This window comes from Lachancea lanzarotensis, scaffold LALA0S09 (assembly GCF_000938715.1).
Source record: "Lachancea lanzarotensis genome assembly LALA0, scaffold LALA0S09, whole genome shotgun sequence".
NCBI lineage: Eukaryota > Fungi > Ascomycota > Saccharomycetes > Saccharomycetales > Saccharomycetaceae > Lachancea > Lachancea lanzarotensis.
Window position 1 is genome coordinate 178158 of NW_019212887.1, and position 19704 is coordinate 197861.

Consider the following 19704-nt stretch of genomic DNA (forward strand, 5'->3'; position numbering starts at 1 on the left):
ACATGACACGGTGAAATAGAAATACTCGGCAACTTGAGAAAACATCTGGAAACGAACTGCTGCCCAGCAACAGCTCTGCACATCCTTGAAAAGATTTAGGAACTTTTGTGGTCTTGAAGATTAGCGTTGTAGATCAACGACGCAGGACTTGCCTGTCTTATTGCAATGAACGATTGCCCATTTCCCACCTTTCGATGCTTCTTTAGACAAACTATTGTAGATGCTTGTGGCGAAACTACGCGGAGCAGAGTTTTGGCCAGCACCAAAAACCTTGCGAAGCCATTCGTCTTTCTGGGCTAATGAAGTCACTGAAATAATTTCAAGTGTTTCTTCCCTGATGGCATCAACGGAGAAAATGGGCGCCGTCGACAAACTGGAAATGATAGAACGCGATGCAATCCTAGCAGAGTCTTCATAGACCCACTTGTCTTTTTTGTTGGACTTCTTGGCACGCGTAGCCATGTTCGGGATGTAGACCACTTTTTGTTGAGCATGTCCTTGAAAAGAAGCATTACTGCTGCCGTCAAGACTTCCTTCAATGCTCTCAGGCTCCTCCCATCTTTTTTCCTCCGACAAGGTCGAGCCCCCGTCATGCAGCTGCAGAGGCTCATAGGAATTGGATTTTGGGCCAGTTTCTTGTTGATAAAGAGATAGAAATTCATCAAAATCAAGGTCAACGTCGAGTTCTGCGTCTAACTTTTTGACCTTGAGAGGTTTGTATTTGCGCTTGTGCGCGGAAGTTGAGTACATCTGCTGTTTGATGAAAATAATCCAATCAACACCATCTCGTTGAGCTATCGATACAACATCGTCGACTGTGTAGCAGTTGCGCACAAAATCTGCGCTGATGTTTGCCTTCCATAATTGATTGAGGATCTCCACCCCTATGGTATCAAGAATATGGCTGGAAAAACTAGACACCATAACATTACAGCGTTTAGGTTTCCAGTCTAGATCTGAATCTTTCAAAAATGAGCTTCTTTTCTTGATTTTCTTTCCAGCAGCCAACTTGAAATAATTCTGAGCAACCATCAGAATTGTTTCCCACGCTAAATTGAATCCAACAGCTCTTTGCACACTATTGATGTTACCACCAGAGGGTCTAGCAATGATTGATATCAATTTGTCATATCTACCCCCAGCAGCAATCAAGCTTCTGCTTCTTTCATCATCATACACTGCTTGAAACATGATGTTTCCCCTGTAGAACGACCAATTGTAGTTGCTCAAGGGACATAGCAATGTGTTTCTTGTCACCTTCAGCGGCTTGAAAAAACTTAGCACCCTTGATATATACTGCAGGGATTCGTCCACTTTTGTCAGGTAGGAGCTATCCACCATAATTTTGTGCAACCTTTTCTTGGCACTTTCGAAGTCCAACCTAAAATCAAAAAGCTCTAAGTCATTCAGAGACGTGGATGAAAGGTTCAATACCGATTTCAACTCGTTTTTCACATCTTTGAAAGATTTTGCAAAGCCTACTTGAGAGAGCATGTGTGAGACCAGTGAATGCTGTGCCTTGTCTATACCACAGAAGCCAAAAATGCTTTCCAAGATGTCAGCGTGATTGACGCTGAATACTGTGTTGACCTTTCCAAAAATAGGAAGTCGCTTGATGATTTCATCCACAACTTTTATGCTTTCAGCATCATGAAACGGTGTTTCTGCTGAAGACTGCGATACTATATCGAAGTCAACCTCCACAAATCTACGTGGTTCGGCACTTGTGTGCGTCTGTAGTGGTGGGCGATAAACATGTTGCACACGGTACTGCTTGCTGACACAATTAGGTCCCTTTGCAATGAATCTTGCCATGGGATAAGTCAAGTCGTACTGCAGCTGGAGAACAGAACCACCTTTATCAAGAACTTCATACACATTCTGAGTCGAATAAATTGGCGCTTTGGGAAATATCACGGAAGTCTCGCTATTTTCTATCGCACCGTGTCTTTTGAATATTTTGATTATCTCCTCCATGATTTGTGACTTCAGAAGCTGGTTAAAAGGAGTGGACGTTGGCTTACCGTTGTCAAAGAGTATATCATTTGTGACACTGTAGGGCTGAGCAAATAGATTTTCTCGGACTTGTTGTTGCCAGGGAGATGACGGGTCTGCTAAATTTCTCAATGCGTCCCGCATGACATCATCATGATGTTTAACAGGAAGTAGCCCACTACGGAGTAGCTTTTGAGCATTTGGCCTCTTGCTGGGATCATGGTCTAGTAACTCCCTAATTATTTTCTTTTCGACTGCCAGCTTATTTCCATCAAAATCAGCGGGGAATACAACTTCGGGTGTTCGCAGCATCTTGAGTACATTCACTCTTTCCATTCCAGTACCAAAAGGATAAATCATCTCAAAGAAAATAATACCAAGGGAGTACATATCGATTTTTTCGTTGTAGTCCCCTTTCCCACTAAGAACCTCGGTGGCGACATACAGAGCTGTTCCGATGGCAGAAGTAAGGTCATCAGTACTTCCTGCACTTATTTGTGCATCGGCACGTAGGAGGTCCACAGATCTGTGAACGTTTTTAGCCAAACCAAAATCACCGATTTTGATGTTCTTCGATTCATCTATGAAAATGTTCATGGGCTTGAGGTCCCGGTGAATAATGCCCATGGAGTGGATATAGCCAAGCGCGTCTAATATCTCGCGGAAAAGTCGCCAATATTCTGACTTTTGAGAGCTCAGATTCTCGGTATGTATAAGGTCAAAAAGTGTGCGATTTTCACAGTACTCCATTTGAATAAAGAGAGTACTTCGAACTTTTTTTCCAGCATTGACGCTGGCTGTTCTAGTACGGTGCCTTTTGCTGGAAAGATCTTTCTGTGAGCTGACAGAAAAACTCGGTTGACGGCCCTTCCCTCCTTCTTTCGTCGTAAAGCCAATGCTGTTGTTGTTAGATTCGTCAGTGACACAACTTTCAGATGATGATTCTCCCGTCTCCTCATCCGAACTTTCCTCTGTGTCGCTAGACTCATTGGCAAAAACAATTTCTGGATAATTCGAATTCTGAAATGAATTTGAGAAGAAATCCCATCCATCATTTGCGTTTCCAGATTGACCCAGTGTATTACTTTTGAAGGCACTTGACGAAGATTGAGCTTCTAGTTTGGAATCAGAGCATTCTGAATCGTAGTCTTCATCACTTGAAACAATAACTTCTTCCACATTCGGTTCTTCCTCAAGCCAGGCTGCATAATATCGAACAACATATTGATGATTGAGACTAGCCAGAAGCATAACTTCACTTAAGATCGATGACAGCTTTTCTTCTGTGTGTCTTATTTTCTTTATCGCGTAGTATCGGCTGTCCAAAGCATTTCGCGCTTTGACGACCTGACCAAATGCACCTTTGCCCAGTAAAGCAACTTCCTCAAAGTCAGTGGCATACCTTGAGCTGTATGCGGGGTTTGTAGAAAGATATCGAGATTTGACATTGAAGCTTCGCCTTCTAACTCCTTCAGTGAGGTATTGTAGAGAAGTGCTTGAACGTGAATTTCTTCTACCGGCCAAAGCAAGAGAGGTATTTGAGCCTTGATTGGAGGAGCCTAACTTGTTGATTGAAGGATCCAAGTTAGTTCGGAGAAATCTGATGGGCATTAATTCCAGCGGGCCGCATCTCTTCTTGGTATCGGGCTCCAGAAGCTTTTCGAGAAAATCCGCAAGACTGTCATTCATCTGCGTACTGTGCAAAAAGTCTTGCGGAGAATTGAAATTTCCAACTGTATCCATTCCGTTGATAATTTGGACAAACAGAACACCAAGTTGCCATATATCGGTCTTTCGCTGGGGTTTACTGTTATTGAATTTGACCAGCTCGGGCGCCTTCCAGGGTTGTTCCACGAAATCGAGCTTGGGTCCATTTTTATTGGGGTGGGTGGAAAGAAGACTAACAATCGTAAATCCATAGCCGGCATGCATTAGCTTAGGAACCGTTGTTCCGAAATCCGCGTCCTTGGCCAAATTTATTGTTCTGGGAGAAATACATTTGTGCACCACACCATGCTTGTGAAGACTTTCTAATCCTTCAATAATTCTGAGCACCCAACCGCGAGCCGTAGCTAAATTAACGAAACCAACGGATTCGACAATTTCACCAACTAGGAGCATAGGGGAGTACTCGCTTAATATTCTGATTTTCCAAGCATAACTGCCGCTACTTCTTCCTACCCTTTCAACAGCGAAAGCGAAGAGTCTGTTGACATTATCATGTGTGACTCGCGTCAGGGATTCTAACTCTTTTTCCAAGTTAGATATATCACGCTTCCCATTGCTTGTGTTGAAGTAAGGATTATCTAGCGTAACCTCTGTTAACAAGTAAAAGAAGTTGACCATCATGTCAGAGGATGTCAGGGCATTGGCTAATGGCGAGTCTGGTGGAATATAGGGCTTGACAAGTGCATGTCGTGCGAATCCTAAAAGGTCTGCTCCTAGGTCTATTTCCTTTGGGTTTACGACAGCTTTGAATTTATAAAATGAATTGTTCGGGAGTTTTGCCCTCACAACTTTGGGAAAAATGTAGGCCTCGCCAGATGTGACCCAGTCTGTCGGTGGATTTAGATCGATAATACTTTCATGATGGAAAGTAGAGTCGTCATCGTGCCTTTTTGCTATTTCTTTTTGAACGATCTCATCGATCAGTTTTTGTTCCTTCAACCTCTCTTCTTCTACGTCTTCTTGATGCTTCATTTCTTCTTCCTCCAATCGTTTCCGCTCCTCGTCAATACGTTGTAATCTGTCATCCTCGAGCGATTGCATATTTGCCTTAGCCTGTACCTCGTCCAGTTTTTCCTGCGCCAGCGATGTGATCTCAAATATGATCTCTTCTCTGCCCTTTGAACGCTGGTGTATTATCCGAATATCGTCCTGAAGTGATGTCAAATAGCTACCGAGAACATTCTTCACATTTATGAACTTGATAATGGGAGCTTGTTGAGGGTAGTTAGCTGGTAATGTTACATCCAAAGTCAGCGACGATTCAGCGGGTTCTTGATTTGTGGACCTCAACGAGATCTGAAATTCAATTAGAGGTCTCTTATCCCAAGAAGATTTCACAGTTGTCTTGTCAACAAAATCGTCCATGTAAATGCATCTGATTGCCTCCAATTCGTTCTTCTGTATCTCATAGTCTTGATCTAAACTCAGGTTTCCGCTTGGCATTGTAGTAGGGCTTGCTAGTATTGTGCGAATCCATTAAAATCGCCCGAGACGCAGCACACAAGGCACTTATCAAAGTTCTGCCGGCTCTTTGGTGGGCTCACAGGCGCGATAATCGACAAATAAATAGCTTATTTCTTTGTTTTGGATGGATGAGAGCTCTCTTGAACACTCGTTAAAGCATTGAAGGCCCTTTGCCAGAAATGGGTAGTGTCTTACGAAACATACATGTATCGGTTACGCATACGATATTTAGAGACCAGCAGCTATGTAGGACCGCTTAGGTTGCCGTGAGTGGTGCTGTTTCCTCATCTGCAACTCTTTCGAGAATAGCTGATGATAGCTGAACATCGCTGTCGTCCAAAAGAGGCTTGAAAGAAAGCTCGTTGGACAAAGATGGGAAACTGGCAAAGTATACCTTGTAGGCAATGTAAAACCCAATGACACTACCTAGTACAACGTCGATGAAATGGTGTCTGTAGTCCTCGGTTCTAGAGATGGCAATGGTTGCAGCGCCAATTGCGGGTAGGGTAGCGAGAGTTCTTCTGATGTGGCTGACGCCTGGATTTTCGACCAATAACTGGCCTGCAAGCCACAATGAGAGGAACCCAAGACCGGCGAAACTCTCACTGGAGTGGCCACTAGGCGTGGAGCGAAACCCATCCCTCAAACGGCCCAAATTGAGCGTGGTACACACTTCAGAGGCGGTCACCAACGTGTTAAGCGGAGTGCCCTCTTTGGGCACACAGCGAGCCAAAAAGTCCGGACGAGGCCTTCCAATCCAGTTTTTCAAAAAGTCTGTAAGCAGGTTGGTAGCTGTCCACGACAAAAAGAGCCCCAGTAATGAGATATACGTCAAATACGTTCTATGTTTGGCATCCCCCAAAAGCAGTGATACCACCACAATGGTGACTGCTGGCACCACCAAACTATACACAAGCAACGCCGTATTACCCACTCTCTGTGTACCTGCATGTGGGTGCGATATAGTCGGATCTCCTAAATAGAATTGGCGTTCAAATGGCTTGCCATACGCAATTGATAAATTGATAATGTAAAACACCACAGCAAGCGCTACATCTGCGACTTTCCATTTCTTGAAGACGCTGTATTTGGAAGCACGATCCAAGCCCATTGTTAGGCGATCGATAGCCATCTTTTCAGAACGATGTATGTATCTTTACCGTTTGGTCAAGCTACCTGGTTTTTTTTATGCTATATGTATGTTTAAGGTGAATTATATCATTAATTTAGATTTACCGTGGTTTGCACCACTTTGTTGACCAGCAAGGTACGTAAACGTGAAAAGAGAGTTTAAAGCGACTGTTTTGAGAGCAATCAGGTTGAATACGGTAATAAGTTTTTATCGTGTGTTATCTTGTTTATTATTACCTAGTTTTGTACACTTTAGATAAGTTTTGGTGACCATTTTAGCCATTTTACGAGCGGGAACGGCGGCTAATAACATTGGTTTTGCAAATCGGGCTTAAAGACTGGCACAAATCCACGTATCTGGGGCGCGGATCGGATCGTCAAGATGTCTAATTTGTTTCGTGATAATGCTCGTAGTTTCAAGCCACGATCGAATATATTCACAAAACTTCGATATAGGGATTCCGGCCAGGACAGCGATGCTAGTTCTGATAATGCGTCTACTGTTGATTGGAGTGGGGTAGCTCAAAACCGTTCGAAGCTTGATATGCAGGACTCCCGGTTTCTAACCACTGATACGTATGTGTCCGTCCTGAACGAAAGCACCCCGTTATCAAAGAACCGGGTTCAGAAAGAAGATTTGAGAACCAGAAATGTTAGAGATATAGTTGAAAAGGGAACGAGCGTTAAAGATTCGACAGGCTTCAATGCGACAACTTCTTCAAACGATGTGCTTTTGGAAGCATTCACAAACACGCAAAAAATCTGTTCCAGCTTAAAACTTGAACTTCAACGTGTCAAATCGGAGAATCAGCATCAGAGTGACACCATCGGCGTTTATCAAAACGAAGTTGACAAGCTCAGAGGCAAAATGACAGAGCACATGAACCTGCTTCTAGCGCTCGAGACAAAGTCATCTGAGCTGCAAGCCAGGAAAACGACGACCGAAGAACAGCTTGCTGTTTTGAGAAGTGACTACGGTCGCCTTGTCGAACGCGTACGCCATCACAGAGAAGATAGTGACCTTGTCAAAGTGCAGCTGGACGATATTCGTCAACAGCACGAACTGTGTGGCTCAGCTATGTCCGAACAAATGGAAGAGCTGGAGCGCTGGAAAAAAGAATGCGGAGCTGAGCAATTGAGAAATCAAAACCTCACGCAAGAGCTTAAGGCATCCAGAGAGAATTCTTCGCGGATTATGGAAGATGTCTTCCGACAAATGGATTCCAACATTAACAAAGTCTTAACTACACTCGAGGGCTCAATCAAAACAGAAGCTGAAAACAATGGGTACTTGGTGCCGAATTTCGAACAGTTTTGCAACACGTTGCAATCTGCTGTAACGCAACAGCTCAAAGAGTATTATCTTGGGATCCCCGCGAACACCCTTACAAGTTTGGTCCTTATTTGCAGTAGTATGCTAACAAAGATTTCGCAGGGAAAGCAGAAGTGTCGGTGAGGAGGTCCAATTCTGCTTGAAAAAAGAGTTTAACAATTTGGAAGGCACAATGAAGAATCAAATTGAGGTTAATTTAGCCGAGCTCCTGCCACCGCTTGACGTAAGTCTTATCGGAGACGGTATCGTCAAAATTACCGGGGAGTTGCAGAAACTTATGAGTTCCGAATCAAGCCACTGCTCCAAGGAGTTGGCTGTGGCGCTTCACGACTCGGTGAAGGACGTCAAAGTTTCCTTATCGGGCATTCAGAGCAAGCTTCAGGACTACAACAATAATGTAAATCATGCTGGAACTTACGAGCGTAAGGTAGATGGTCTTCATGAGCGCTTGCAAGCTATTGCGCTGCAAAAGAGCGAAGCGGTGTCGCTAATAAAAACGAGAGATACGGAAATCGAAGATCTCAACAATCAAATCCTTGAAAAGAGTAACTGTATTGGTAAACTGGAAGATGAAGAGAAACAGTTGAGGGCAACTATTGCGCACAATGAGCAGCTCCTGGAAGTGAAAGACCAGGAATCTTCAAGAGTGACAGAAGAGCTTCATATGAGCAGAGCTAATTGCGAAAATAAGTTATCCGCTCAGAATGAGGTTCTTGAATTGATGAAAATCCAATGTGATAGTTTGCGAAGTGACATCGATGCGTGCAACATCGCCAGAAGTGATGCTGAAAGAGAAAACATGGAAACTAAGGAGCATTCGAAAAAGATCAATGAGCAGGTCCATGACCTCAATGTCGAAATCATACAATTGAAAGCCAGGGAGCTGGAATTCGATGAAGAGAATAAAAAACTGAAAACCACAGTCGAACAGTTCAATTTGGACGCTCGCGAGAACAGCAATCAAGTTCGTGAATATAAACGGCGCGTTATGGAGCTGGAAAGCGAGAATACCTCGAGGGCCAGCGATGTGCTGGAGAATCAAGATCTAATAGCAGTTCTGGAACAGCAATTGAAAAGCGCGCGAAAAGCGATTGGCATTCTTGAAGAGGAAAAGAGCGCACTCATGCGTTCTGGTGAAATCGAGGGGAAAGATTCGCATCAGAAGAAACAGCAGCAACAGCGGCGAAAGCGAGGGCTCGACAATAAAGTCCCTCAAAGACCTTCGGTGTCACTAGTTGCTGCGGAGCTGCCTGCCGACCAGCACAAGCTCCTACAAGACGACATTTTTGAGCTTTCGTCCTCTTCGAACGGCGGTCTCGAGATGACTTATCCGTCACCGATTGCAGCCAAGGCACTTCCCAAGCCGCGCAAAGTGCTTTTGGCAGAGGAGTCCGATCCTTCCGAAACAGGGTCCCGCAGCCGGAAAAAACGTAGAGTCAAAAATTGATAAGGCACCATAATATCACTTTAGACTCTCAATCTTTTGCTCAACCTGGTGGAGCTCGAGTCTGTGGAAGATCTTCGAGACCGTTTCGGGATCGTTTATGTTCTCTAGATGCAGTACAGGAACGTCCATGCAGTACTTGTTCCACCACCTTTTGTTGTTTGGCTCGTCTATGTCAACGACGTGGATTTGCAAACCTGCAAATCGCTGTTTATTGTCCACGACCTTTTTGGTGACCTCTTTGGCCTTATCGCATAGTCCGCAATTGGCTTTTGAGAAGAGTGTTAGGCGTATATTTGAGAAATTGGCCAACATTGCCGCCGAATGGAATTGTCGTATCATATATACGTATTCAAGTGTCTAGTCTGCCGCTAAGTAGCTTGGCCCAGACATAGAATAGTATATAAGCATAGCTTAACTATCAAGAGCGCTTAAGGATGACATTTTTTCATAATACTTGACACATGACCATTATTGCTCCTTATATACTCAGCGTGCAATTCAAATTTCAACCATTTCAGGTTGTATAGTGTAGTGGTTATCACTCTCGGTTTTGATCCGAGCAACCCCAGTTCGAATCCGGGTACGACCTATTTTTTAAAAAAAAACGAATTATTTTTGGCGCATCCTGCGCCAAATGGGAACTGACTCATACGATAGACCATTTATCGCCAATGTCTAAAATTCCACGACGTTTACCTGTCTTGAAACTCTGTCGTCTTGTTCTTAACGCTAATGCGTCACTATTCACGAAGTCTTTCTACGATTCAATTAGTCGTGGTTTTTGCTATATAACCCAAATCGAAAAAATCCAGGGTATATAAAGGGCGATCAAATTGAACCACTTCTAGTTGTGCCCTCAGGTTCCACCAAATATCGAACTTCAGCTCTGCTTTGAGGATCATTTCAGATCTCTAGACGAAAACAAACCTGTTTGTTACGTTTACAGCAAGCTTAGCGTTTTTCTGAGCCGCTAACTGTACTTTTACCATATTGGAACCCTTTACAGACATCGATAGTGAGAAAGATAGACTTAAAAATGGCATTGACCAAAGAACAATTGAAAGAAATCGAAACCAACTTGGTTGAGGTGGCCTCCAAGCAGGTGGGACCCATAATCAAGGAAAAAACTGGCACGCATTTCGAGTCGTTTGACGACAAGGCCAACCAGGTGGATCTTGTCACCGCCGTCGACAAAAAGATCGAGTCTATCATCAAGGACGCGCTTTCAAAGCTGTATCCAGACTTTAGATTCGTAGGAGAGGAAACTTATAAACCGGGAGACACAGAAATTGGGGCTGAACCCACGTTTATCGTGGATCCTATCGACGGAACCACGAATTTCATCCATGGATACCCATACAGTTGCACATCGCTGGGACTGGTGGAAAACGGGAAACCGGTCGTCGGGGTCGTTTTCAACCCGCATCTAAACCAGATGTACCACGCTTCTGCTGGAAACGGTGCGTTTTTGAACGGCAAGCCCATCAAAGTGGCAGAACGCGATTTGAAGCTTCAAAAATCGATCATCGCCCTAGAGGCCGGTTCGGAGCGCTCTTCGGGCTCCTCCGGTGACGATAACTTTGACATCAAGCAGGCTACTTACAAAAACCTATTGAGTGACCAGGGAGCTTACATCCACGGCAGCAGAAGCTGTGGAAGTGCAGCCATGAACATGTGTATGGTGGCCACGGGAACCCTCGACGCCTACTGGGAAGGTGGTTGCTGGGCCTGGGATGTATGTGCCGGATGGAGCATCTTGACGGAAGCCGGTGGCATTGTTGTGGGCGGAAACCCTAACGAATGGGAAGTCCCTGTCGACGACAGATGCTATCTAGCCGTTAGAGGCGGAAGTACTTACCCTTCGCAAAAAACGTTTGTGGAAGGATTCTGGTCTCATGTTGCTGGCAAACTAAAGTACCACTGGTGAGCGTGTCTGGTTGGGGTGGAATCATCTATGACCCATATATCTCCGGCTTTATAGCTCATGTAATTCTAACGATGGTAAAGATATTATGAAAGTGCTAAGAACGCAGTACAAGAGAGAGAAAGTGAAGAGTTGAAGGAAAACAAACGCATATTGAAATTGAAATCATCTAGAGATCAGGAATCTCGATAAATGGAGAGATGCTAGTGAATGGTGTTAAAAAGAGGTTTCTGACACTTTTGAATTCGTAGCTAACGACCTCTATTTCAGATTCATCACCACCATATATGAAAGATACTCATGCTTCAACAGCTCATCGCTTCAACTAAAGCTGAGACCCATTGGCGTTTGTTAATGAGCCAGGATCCTGGACAATACGAGCGTGATAGTGACTCGGGGCTTCAGGCTGTTTCTCGCGGCGTTGTACGCCACATATTGGCACTATGTGAAAACGAGTCTGATGTGATCAGTCGAGCCAAACTGACGACCCTGATACGGGATGTTTCGAAAAATCAGACCACACGTAAGTTCCGGTTTTCTGATGTGTTCTGGAGTGTGGATAGAATGTTGCAGGACACCTTTGGCTACGAATTGGTAGGTTTACGTGCGAAAAGTGCGGATTCTGACGGAACCAAGGACAAGGCCCAGACTTTCACTTTAGTGACCACATTGCATGCTTTACCTGCCGAATTTGCAGCTCTTTTAATTCGGGAAGGCCGTTCTATGTATGGATCGCGCGTTGTGGGCGACCAGTACGTTGGTGACGATCCGATGGTGTTGTCCGAAACAGCCGTCAGAGAATCCGTTTCTACGGACTCAGATTTGGTCGCACAGGGGCTCACGCTAGTGATTTTGACCATAGTTTTGCTTTCCAAGAATAATTTGCTGCTGGACGAGTTGGTGGAGAGTCTGGAGTCTTTTGGTGTCTTCAACGATGGTCGCCAAATCCCGGGACTCGGTATCACACTCGAAGCGTTTCTCAAACGGCTGGTGAAACGAGAATATATTTACCGCAAAGAAGAGCGCACAACTGATGGTGCTACTGAAGTTGTCTCTTTCAGAATAGGCCGCAAAGCCCAGCTGGAGTTCCCCAAATCAGCACTCATCGAAGCTTGTCGAGAAATTATGCAACTTCCGGTCGAACAAATCGAGCGATTAACATTATCGATCGATCTCAGTGTCGGCGATGCCTACGATTCCATACCATAACGGCCCAGAGCACTGGGTTTCAATGAGAACTTGACGCCTTGGAAGCTTTTGCTCACGTGAGCAACTGTCACGTGACCATCGGGCCTCTTCCGATTTATTTTTTTTTTGTCCACCCAGTTCAATTTCTCATTGTTCGTTCGTTTACGGTTTAGATTGAGAACCTGACCTGATTCCGAGAAACTTCATCGAATTGGTATAAAAACCATTGAAATCAATCGAAGAGATCCAAAAGTGACCAATTTTGGCGCCATTTCTATTCCAATTCCTCTCTTGAAGGTGTTAAAGTTGGACCAGTACTGCGTTCTGGACGATTTTCCCAAAAAAAACGGTCAAAAACGGTCAAAAACGACCAGCTTTGAAGATCAATTTTACTCGTTGCAAGCAGGCAAGTAAGCATCCATTGAAGCAGAGTTTGTCCTGCTACTGATTACTCGGATACTTGTCACTTGAAGATTGCCCTTGATAAAAAGAAACATGCCGTTGGGTTTGGATACTCTGGACTTTGCCGTTCTTTGTGGACTGGCTTTGGCCGTTGCGGCCTACACCAGTAGAGAAAAACTGAAAAGTGTTCTTTCACCGGGTTCAGACAGTACCCGTGTGAAAAGTATGTCGCGGGATATTGTGGAAACCCTTCGTGACAATGACAAAAACTATTTGGTGCTGTACGGTTCCCAAACCGGCACAGCTGAGGACTATGCCAAGAAATTCGCCAAAGAGCTGGTCTCCAAGTTTTCGCTGCGCGTTATGTGCGCGGATGTCGAAGCTTACGACCTAGAAAATTTGCACAATGTGCCCAAAGACATCGTGGTGTCAATCTTTCTGTCAACGTATGGCGAAGGTGATTTCCCCGACGCGGCCGTGCCTTTCGAAGACTATTTGAGTGGTTTGAACAGTGGTGACCTCGAAAACGTGCGCTACTCGATTTTCGGCCTCGGAAATTCCACCTACGAGTTTTTCAACGGTGCTGCCAAAAAGGCTAATAAGCTCCTCTCCGAAGGCGGCGCCAAACTTTTGGGTAAGTGTGGCGAAGCCGACGATGGTGCTGGCACCACCGACGAGGATTACATGGCTTGGAAGGAGCAGTTTATGGACCTGCTGAAGTCAGAACTCGCCCTCGACGAACACGAACAGAAATTCGAGCCCAATTTTGAGTACTCGGTTCTCGAAGCCACTAAAAATGACAACACCGTTTCACTGGGTGAGCCAACTTCCCAATATTTGCCAAGTCAAAAGCTGACGTATAGTCCAGAAGGGAAACAAACAGGTCCATTCGATGCCACGCACCCATATATCGCACCCATAGTCAGGTCGAAAGAACTTTTCCGCTGTGGTGAACGTAACTGCATCCATGCCGAATTCGACGTGTCAGGTTCGAATTTGAAGTATTCTACGGGTGACCATTTGGCCGTGTGGCCTTCCAACTCTGACGAGAAAGTGGAACAGTTTTTGAACTGTTTCGGTTTGGATCCTGAGGTGGTCTTTTCGCTCAAGCCTATTGACAACACCGTCAAGAGCCCCTTCCCACTGCCTACTACGATCGGTGCTGCTGTGAGGCATTATTTGGAAATTACAGGACCTATCTCAAGACAACTGTTTAGCTCTATCATGCAATTTGCACCCAATGATACATTAAAAGAGAAATTGAACGAGCTCTCCAAAGATAAGGACCAGTTTGCGAAAGAAATTCATGTCAAATACTTAAATTTGGCGGATGCACTTCTGTATCTTTCTGGTGGTGCGAAGTGGGATACTGTGCCCTGGAACTTTTTGGTAGAATCTGTTCCTCACCTACAACCTCGTTACTACTCTATTTCGTCTTCGTCTTTGAGCGAAAAACAAAGCATTTCCATCACTGCGATTGTTGAAAACATGCCTAATCCAACGTCTGAAAAAGCCCCGCATGTCACTGGTGTTGCAACAAACCTTTTGAGAAACATTCAGTTGGCCCAGAACAACGAATCGACTTCTGTCCTGCCGGTTCATTACGACTTGGCTGGACCTCGCAACTTGTTTAGCACTTTCCAGCTACCTGTTCATGTTAGACGCTCTACATTCCGCTTGCCCACTAACCCCGCTACCCCTGTCATTATGGTGGGTCCAGGTACAGGTGTTGCGCCATTCCGTGGTTTCATCAGAGACCGTACCAAGTTCATTGAGCAGCAACCGTCCATCGCTTTGGGTAAGCATCTGTTATTTTATGGTTCTCGCGATGAAAGAGATTTCCTTTACCAGGAGGAATGGCCTGAATACAGTAAAAAACTCGGTGAGTCTTTTGAGCTGGTTGTTGCACACTCACGTTTGCCCAATCAGCCGCGTTCTTACGTTCAAGACAAGCTAATTGAAAGAGAAGATGAGCTTTTCGATCTCATTGCGAATGAAGGTGCTTTTATCTATGTCTGTGGTGACGCCAAAGGCATGGCCCAAGGAGTTCACGCTGCTTTTCTGAAAATCGTGAGTAGAGGTAAGAAGTGTTCTGAACAGGACGCTGCTGAAATTCTCAAGGTTTTCAAGTCGAGTGGTAAGTACCAAGAAGACGTCTGGTAAATTTGCACCAAATCTATACACATATAATCGAACTCGTTTCTAGAATTCGTACCATCTCACTTTGGCCCATACCTACAAAGTATATCCTTTTGTAAATAACGGGTTAGTGCATTCATAGATCTTAAACTAACTTGGAATATTGAAGTCGACTTGGTTGCTCTAGTTATCATGTCAAAATTGTTGATTTCAGGTGCGCTATTGAGCCTGAGATGCTCCAAAAGGCATCTAAATGCCAGGCAACTCAAACGTTGCTGGTCATCGAGCGTTTCCTCCTTTCAAATTGGCCAAACTTCCGCCGGCAACGTATTATATCCAAGGCAGGCGAAGAGTTTGAAAACCTTGCTCAACTCAGAGAAGAACTTGAGGAGAGGCTCTAGTGTTTTGAAAACAAGTTTGAGTGATGGGAAACTCAAGCTTTCTGATGGGATTTTGAGCACCAAAGAATGCACCACTACAACTACAAGCGAATACTATGATTTGGACAAAACGATTGGTTTACTAGGCAGCTCTGGGTATCATCCGGTGAGCTTAGTTCCAGACGAAATTGTTACTTTCAAGTATCTGTATAACGGGATCAGGTCCGATATCATGGTCCTGGGGAACTGTGGGACGGTTGTGTCGTGGGGACTTGAAGAAACGGTGGTAATGAAGCATATTTTACCCTTGATACAAGACGCTACAATCAATGCTCTGCCACAGGCTCATTTCGAAACCGAAGATCTGGACTACATCGAGATTGAGTCCCTTCAAGATCTGGAGAAAGTCCAAAGCCTTACAAATAAGTCTGGCGAGGAAAGCTTTATCGAGGGCGATCTGATAATTGTCAACAACCTTGATCCAGCTATGGGTCTTCTCGATAAAGCAGCATTTTCAAGTGGTATGTCGCGAAGCACCAGACTGGCCGTTTTGGAAGAACTTTTGAAGACTCACATCGAAAAGTCTAGGAAGTTCACGGAACTTTTGTCAAAGGGCAAGAAACTAAATCTCAAAGAACCGGATGTACTCAAGTCTACTGGTAGTTTATTTCTGATCAGAGGGAAACTTAACCTGTATTCTGAGCTCATCGAGACGCCCGATTTGTACTGGAGCGAGCCGCGACTAGAAAGAATCTACAAACAAATGTCTAAGAGTCTGGATATCCAGCCAAGAATCACCATCTTGAATTCCAAGCTCGATTTTGCAGCTGAGGAGTCAAGAGCATTCATGGCAGTTCTCAATGAAAAGAAAAGCACCTATCTAGAATGGATTATAATATACCTGATTACTGTCGAGGTCTGTTTTGAACTACACCACTATTATGAGCGCTACTGGCTCGATAGACATTTGGAAAGCCCGCAAAATAGGTCATAAACTCAAGCAGTGTGATGGAATTAAGATTTGTCGTCATTATCTAGACAAGCGGCCTGTGATTTCCAGCTTGAGGCCTGTGGCACTTCTCTCGATTACTCGCACCCCAGTCAAATCCGGAACCACATAGTCTGCACCTGCTTCGAAAAGAGTATTTTCACTGTACGATGAGGTGATGCCCACCACGACGGCTCCGATTCGTTTCCCAGCAATTACACCAACTGGAGCGTCTTCAAATACCACATTTCTCACCGTTTTGGGATCTTTCCGCCAGATTACAGACAGTCTTTGGGACGCTAAAGCATAGCCCTGTGGGTCAGGTTTTCCTTTGGCAACATCGAATCCGGTGATAAAAACAGGGGGTGGACCAATGTCCTTCAAGATGTTATCGAACCATGTCCGAGCTAGGTACGCTCCGGACGTCACAATCGCCCAGATCCGTTCCTTGCCCACATTTTCTTGTGATGATTGGTCCAACGCTTGTAGCAGTTTTGCTGCCCCAGGTATCAAACTCACCGATTCAGGATAATCATTCCCAATTGACAATTCCATCTGCTCAACAGCACGATCCAAATCACCTCCCAATTGTGGGAAGAACCGTTGGATTACTTCCTGTGTTCTTGTTCCGTGAGAGTGCTTGAACAACTCTTCGGGGTCAACACCATGCTCCAGACACAGTTTTGTCCATGCTTTCTCTACCGCTTCTGTAGTTTTGATAATCGTCCCGTCCAAATCGAACAGGCAGAAATCGACGTCTATAAACACTTGACCCTTTGAAGGCATCTCTATGGCTCGATAATCGTCTATATACCCCTTTTTACACACCGTTACGATACCTTGTAGTATTAATGAGCTATTTGATCTCTACTTTGAACAACACCTACTACAAGGTGGGTGTCCTTTACCACAACTGGTAACAGCCGTTTCTCAAGCAAAGTCGTCACGGTACTCGAAATGACAATCAAGACATCTAGTGCTGTCCGACGACTAACAAATGTTGCCCAACAGGATGATACTCTGTAGGTCCTCGATATAACAATTACAGACAGGTGTTGACAATCGTTGGACGGCCTTTCGTTAGCCTTAGATGGCCTTCCCAGCTTTTTATATAACATCGTACACTGATGTAGAGCCGTAAGTTTGAAAAAGCGGCAATCGATATCCTAACTCTGGGCCAAATCTCCTATTATCGATGCAGTGGGCTTTTGGAATAACACGATTGAAGATCTTGCATTTGAATGCTGGGCTTGTTGAGAGTTCAGCTATAAATACAGCATTTTGACATCAATACTCAACTCTTTCATGAGACTCTGGTGTTTTCGGAGCTGAGCATCGCAGCATATTGGTTTCTTGCCTCGAAATCCTGCTTGAGCTTAGCTGTTATTTGATCTGTCAACGTCTCGGTGATGTTGAATGCCTTGTGACAGCAGTCCATTAATGTGAGAGCATCCATAGGAAGCCCTCCCGCTTTCGAAACCTGCACAACTTCACGGTTCTTGTTGAGCGTCACAGTTAGTGTACCGTCCCTCAGTAGCTCTTCTTTGAGCGTGGCATCTATAATGCAGATCTCTTTGTTCGACTCGCCTTTGATATTCTCTTCAGCGTCCTCCGGATTAAAGAACGAAAATGTAACACAGATGGGAATATGTAGCACCCCAAGAGGCACTGGTTCGCGTTCGTCCATGGAATGAACTGTGATATGTTCGCCAGCAACCGTCACATCAGGTTTCCGGAAATGTAAAAGACCACACATCACAGCTATGCAACTGACGTCTATAAATCCACCATCACAGTCCAAAAAATGGACGTCCGCTCTCACAGCCCAGCATTTGCTTCCAGCTACGATGCACAGACCTTCAACGTCCAATGCACCAGATCTCCGTACAGCCTTTTCTATTATTCTCGAGCATAGAACTTCGTCTTCGCCCGTATTGTTACCGTTCTCGAACTGTGCGCCAGCCATTGGCGAAGTTTCCGTGGATATGTAAAAAAGTCCTTCAAAAGGACGATCCTCATAAGGTTGTGCAATACTGCAGCTAATGCGACAGTGAACCTTGGTTTTCCCCATTGTAACCGTCACATCTCCATAATCTTTGCCAAACTCGATGCCCACTTCTCGAATTTCTTCAAATTTTCTCAAATCTTGACGTAATCCTTGTCTGAGAGTCTCTATCAGAAACTTGGACTCTGAGGTCGATATTTCGATATCCTTAGCCATCTGGAAGAGATTGAAATGGTCCCGTAGTTGCGTTTATCGGTGCTGATCTTGTTCAATCGTTATGGGCAGCGCTGCGTATAAAGCTAGCCCATACTAAATTTTGCACTGCTCGTTGATAGTGAGATGTTGGGTTCAAGCAGTGTAGTATGGATATTTTGGCGCTCCAGAAGCCCAAAATCCTCTAGTTTAGTGTCCGGTAGTATTGGTCTCCAGATTCTTTACTTCAGGTCGTCCCTTTCCTTTTAAAGAATCCGTCAATTGCTCCTTTTCCTGTTTTGATTTTATTGGTTTTGACCACTTTGGTAACTTTCTTGGCAACGGGGTTCTTGGTTGACCCTTTGGTTAAACCCACCTTTATCGCAGACTCGATCAGCAGCTCTTGTTCCTTTCTGAGCCTTACTTCATTATCTTGGAATATTTTGTACTGCCGGAAGGCTTCAGCAAGGTTCAGATCTTGGTCTTCATACCGAATAAGGTCGTGATAGGCTCGATGTGGCACCAGAGAGATTAGCAAATTACAGGCGAAAACCGCTTTGCAATGTGTCTCAATTTCGCAGGGAATATTTCTTGGCAAGGGCACACTTTTGGGAAACGATTCGATGATCTTCTTGACCTTAGCTGCGAGCCACTGTGTGATCTTGGCAGAGCTCATTTTGTAGTAAACGTCACCGGCCTCTTCCACATACTCGCACAGACGCTTTAAAGAACTTTCAAGGCATTCAATTGGTACGTAAGTCCAATTGGGACTGTGCTGGTCCACTAAACTACCAAGAAAATCTCGTGTCATGAGAAATCTATTCTCGATGGAAGCCGCAGTAGTCCCAGCAACCTCAGATTGCTGGTACTGGTTTTCATCTTTGCTTATAGTATCCCGGTAGAAGGCACCACATAAGCTGAAACCAAGATCGTATGCGGTGGAAAACTCGAATGATCCGTCACTCAGTAGCCATCCATCTTGACGCTGCGCGTTATTCACCAAAATACCAGATTTTATGGGTTCAGCGCATGAATTGTAATGGTAACTTTCGTTAGCAGAGTCACGGGCCCTGTTGAACTCACAACCTCGACTAAATTCCTTTTTTTTTAGCTGGAACACTTTCCCATTGCTGATGAACACTTTAATGGGACGTTTAGACGCGATATTGGAAGGATTTGGCAGCTCAAAAAGCTCTAACTTTCCCATTGAGCAACCATTGGTCAATACAACAATTCTATGGGGCACTGGCTTATCTGCAGTCATTCTTATGGGTGATTGATCCTTTTACCACCAACAATGAGTTCGAGTTTATGGACTGGACGCGAATTAATGATTATATTCAAACTTCAACTGGTGAAGTTCTCAGACATTTTAGTAAACAGACACC

The 19704-nt window shown here is 44.7% G+C and overlaps 11 protein-coding genes and 1 non-coding gene across 12 annotated transcripts; 6 read left to right on the forward strand and 6 right to left on the reverse strand.

The window, feature by feature from the left end:
- Positions 1–120: 120 nt before the first annotated feature.
- GCN2 (LALA0S09e02124g1_1) lies at positions 121–5166 on the reverse strand (the record flags this gene model as incomplete). The annotated part of the gene is made up of 1 exon (XM_022770665.1): positions 121–5166. One exon carries the CDS (start codon positions 5164–5166, stop codon positions 121–123), a length of 5046 nt encoding a protein of 1681 aa, XP_022629983.1.
- Positions 5167–5443: 277 nt separating this feature from the next.
- On the reverse strand, positions 5444–6319 carry DPP1 (LALA0S09e02146g1_1; the record flags this gene model as incomplete). The annotated part of the gene is made up of 1 exon (XM_022770667.1): positions 5444–6319. One exon carries the CDS (start codon positions 6317–6319, stop codon positions 5444–5446), a length of 876 nt encoding a protein of 291 aa, XP_022629984.1.
- A 381-nt stretch (positions 6320–6700) lies between these two features.
- ZIP1 (LALA0S09e02168g1_1) lies at positions 6701–9098 on the forward strand (the record flags this gene model as incomplete). The annotated part of the gene is made up of 2 exons (XM_022770668.1): positions 6701–7674; positions 7754–9098. 2 exons carry the CDS (start codon positions 6701–6703, stop codon positions 9096–9098), a joined length of 2319 nt encoding a protein of 772 aa, XP_022629985.1.
- Positions 9099–9113: 15 nt separating this feature from the next.
- On the reverse strand, positions 9114–9437 carry MGP12 (LALA0S09e02190g1_1; the record flags this gene model as incomplete). Its single annotated transcript, XM_022770669.1, has 1 exon — positions 9114–9437. The coding sequence occupies one exon, from the start codon at positions 9435–9437 to the stop codon at positions 9114–9116; it is 324 nt and encodes a 107-aa protein (XP_022629986.1).
- Positions 9438–9615: 178 nt separating this feature from the next.
- Positions 9616–9687, forward strand: LALA0_S09e02212r. The gene has a single exon. It is a non-coding gene; the product is annotated as a tRNA-Gln (tRNA).
- A 447-nt stretch (positions 9688–10134) lies between these two features.
- Positions 10135–11025, forward strand: INM2 (LALA0S09e02234g1_1; the record flags this gene model as incomplete). The annotated part of the gene is made up of 1 exon (XM_022770670.1): positions 10135–11025. The coding sequence occupies one exon, from the start codon at positions 10135–10137 to the stop codon at positions 11023–11025; it is 891 nt and encodes a 296-aa protein (XP_022629987.1).
- Positions 11026–11376: 351 nt separating this feature from the next.
- NSE3 (LALA0S09e02256g1_1) lies at positions 11377–12231 on the forward strand (the record flags this gene model as incomplete). Its single annotated transcript, XM_022770671.1, has 1 exon — positions 11377–12231. One exon carries the CDS (start codon positions 11377–11379, stop codon positions 12229–12231), a length of 855 nt encoding a protein of 284 aa, XP_022629988.1.
- Positions 12232–12705: 474 nt separating this feature from the next.
- NCP1 (LALA0S09e02278g1_1) lies at positions 12706–14775 on the forward strand (the record flags this gene model as incomplete). The annotated part of the gene is made up of 1 exon (XM_022770672.1): positions 12706–14775. One exon carries the CDS (start codon positions 12706–12708, stop codon positions 14773–14775), a length of 2070 nt encoding a protein of 689 aa, XP_022629989.1.
- A 168-nt stretch (positions 14776–14943) lies between these two features.
- Positions 14944–16125, forward strand: MRX10 (LALA0S09e02300g1_1; the record flags this gene model as incomplete). The annotated part of the gene is made up of 1 exon (XM_022770673.1): positions 14944–16125. The coding sequence occupies one exon, from the start codon at positions 14944–14946 to the stop codon at positions 16123–16125; it is 1182 nt and encodes a 393-aa protein (XP_022629990.1).
- A 36-nt stretch (positions 16126–16161) lies between these two features.
- LALA0_S09e02322g (LALA0S09e02322g1_1) lies at positions 16162–16905 on the reverse strand (the record flags this gene model as incomplete). The annotated part of the gene is made up of 1 exon (XM_022770674.1): positions 16162–16905. One exon carries the CDS (start codon positions 16903–16905, stop codon positions 16162–16164), a length of 744 nt encoding a protein of 247 aa, XP_022629991.1.
- A 517-nt stretch (positions 16906–17422) lies between these two features.
- Positions 17423–18340, reverse strand: RRP45 (LALA0S09e02344g1_1; the record flags this gene model as incomplete). The annotated part of the gene is made up of 1 exon (XM_022770675.1): positions 17423–18340. The coding sequence occupies one exon, from the start codon at positions 18338–18340 to the stop codon at positions 17423–17425; it is 918 nt and encodes a 305-aa protein (XP_022629992.1).
- A 223-nt stretch (positions 18341–18563) lies between these two features.
- Positions 18564–19580, reverse strand: RNH202 (LALA0S09e02366g1_1; the record flags this gene model as incomplete). Its single annotated transcript, XM_022770676.1, has 1 exon — positions 18564–19580. The coding sequence occupies one exon, from the start codon at positions 19578–19580 to the stop codon at positions 18564–18566; it is 1017 nt and encodes a 338-aa protein (XP_022629993.1).
- Between the last annotated feature and the right edge of the window lie 124 nt (positions 19581–19704).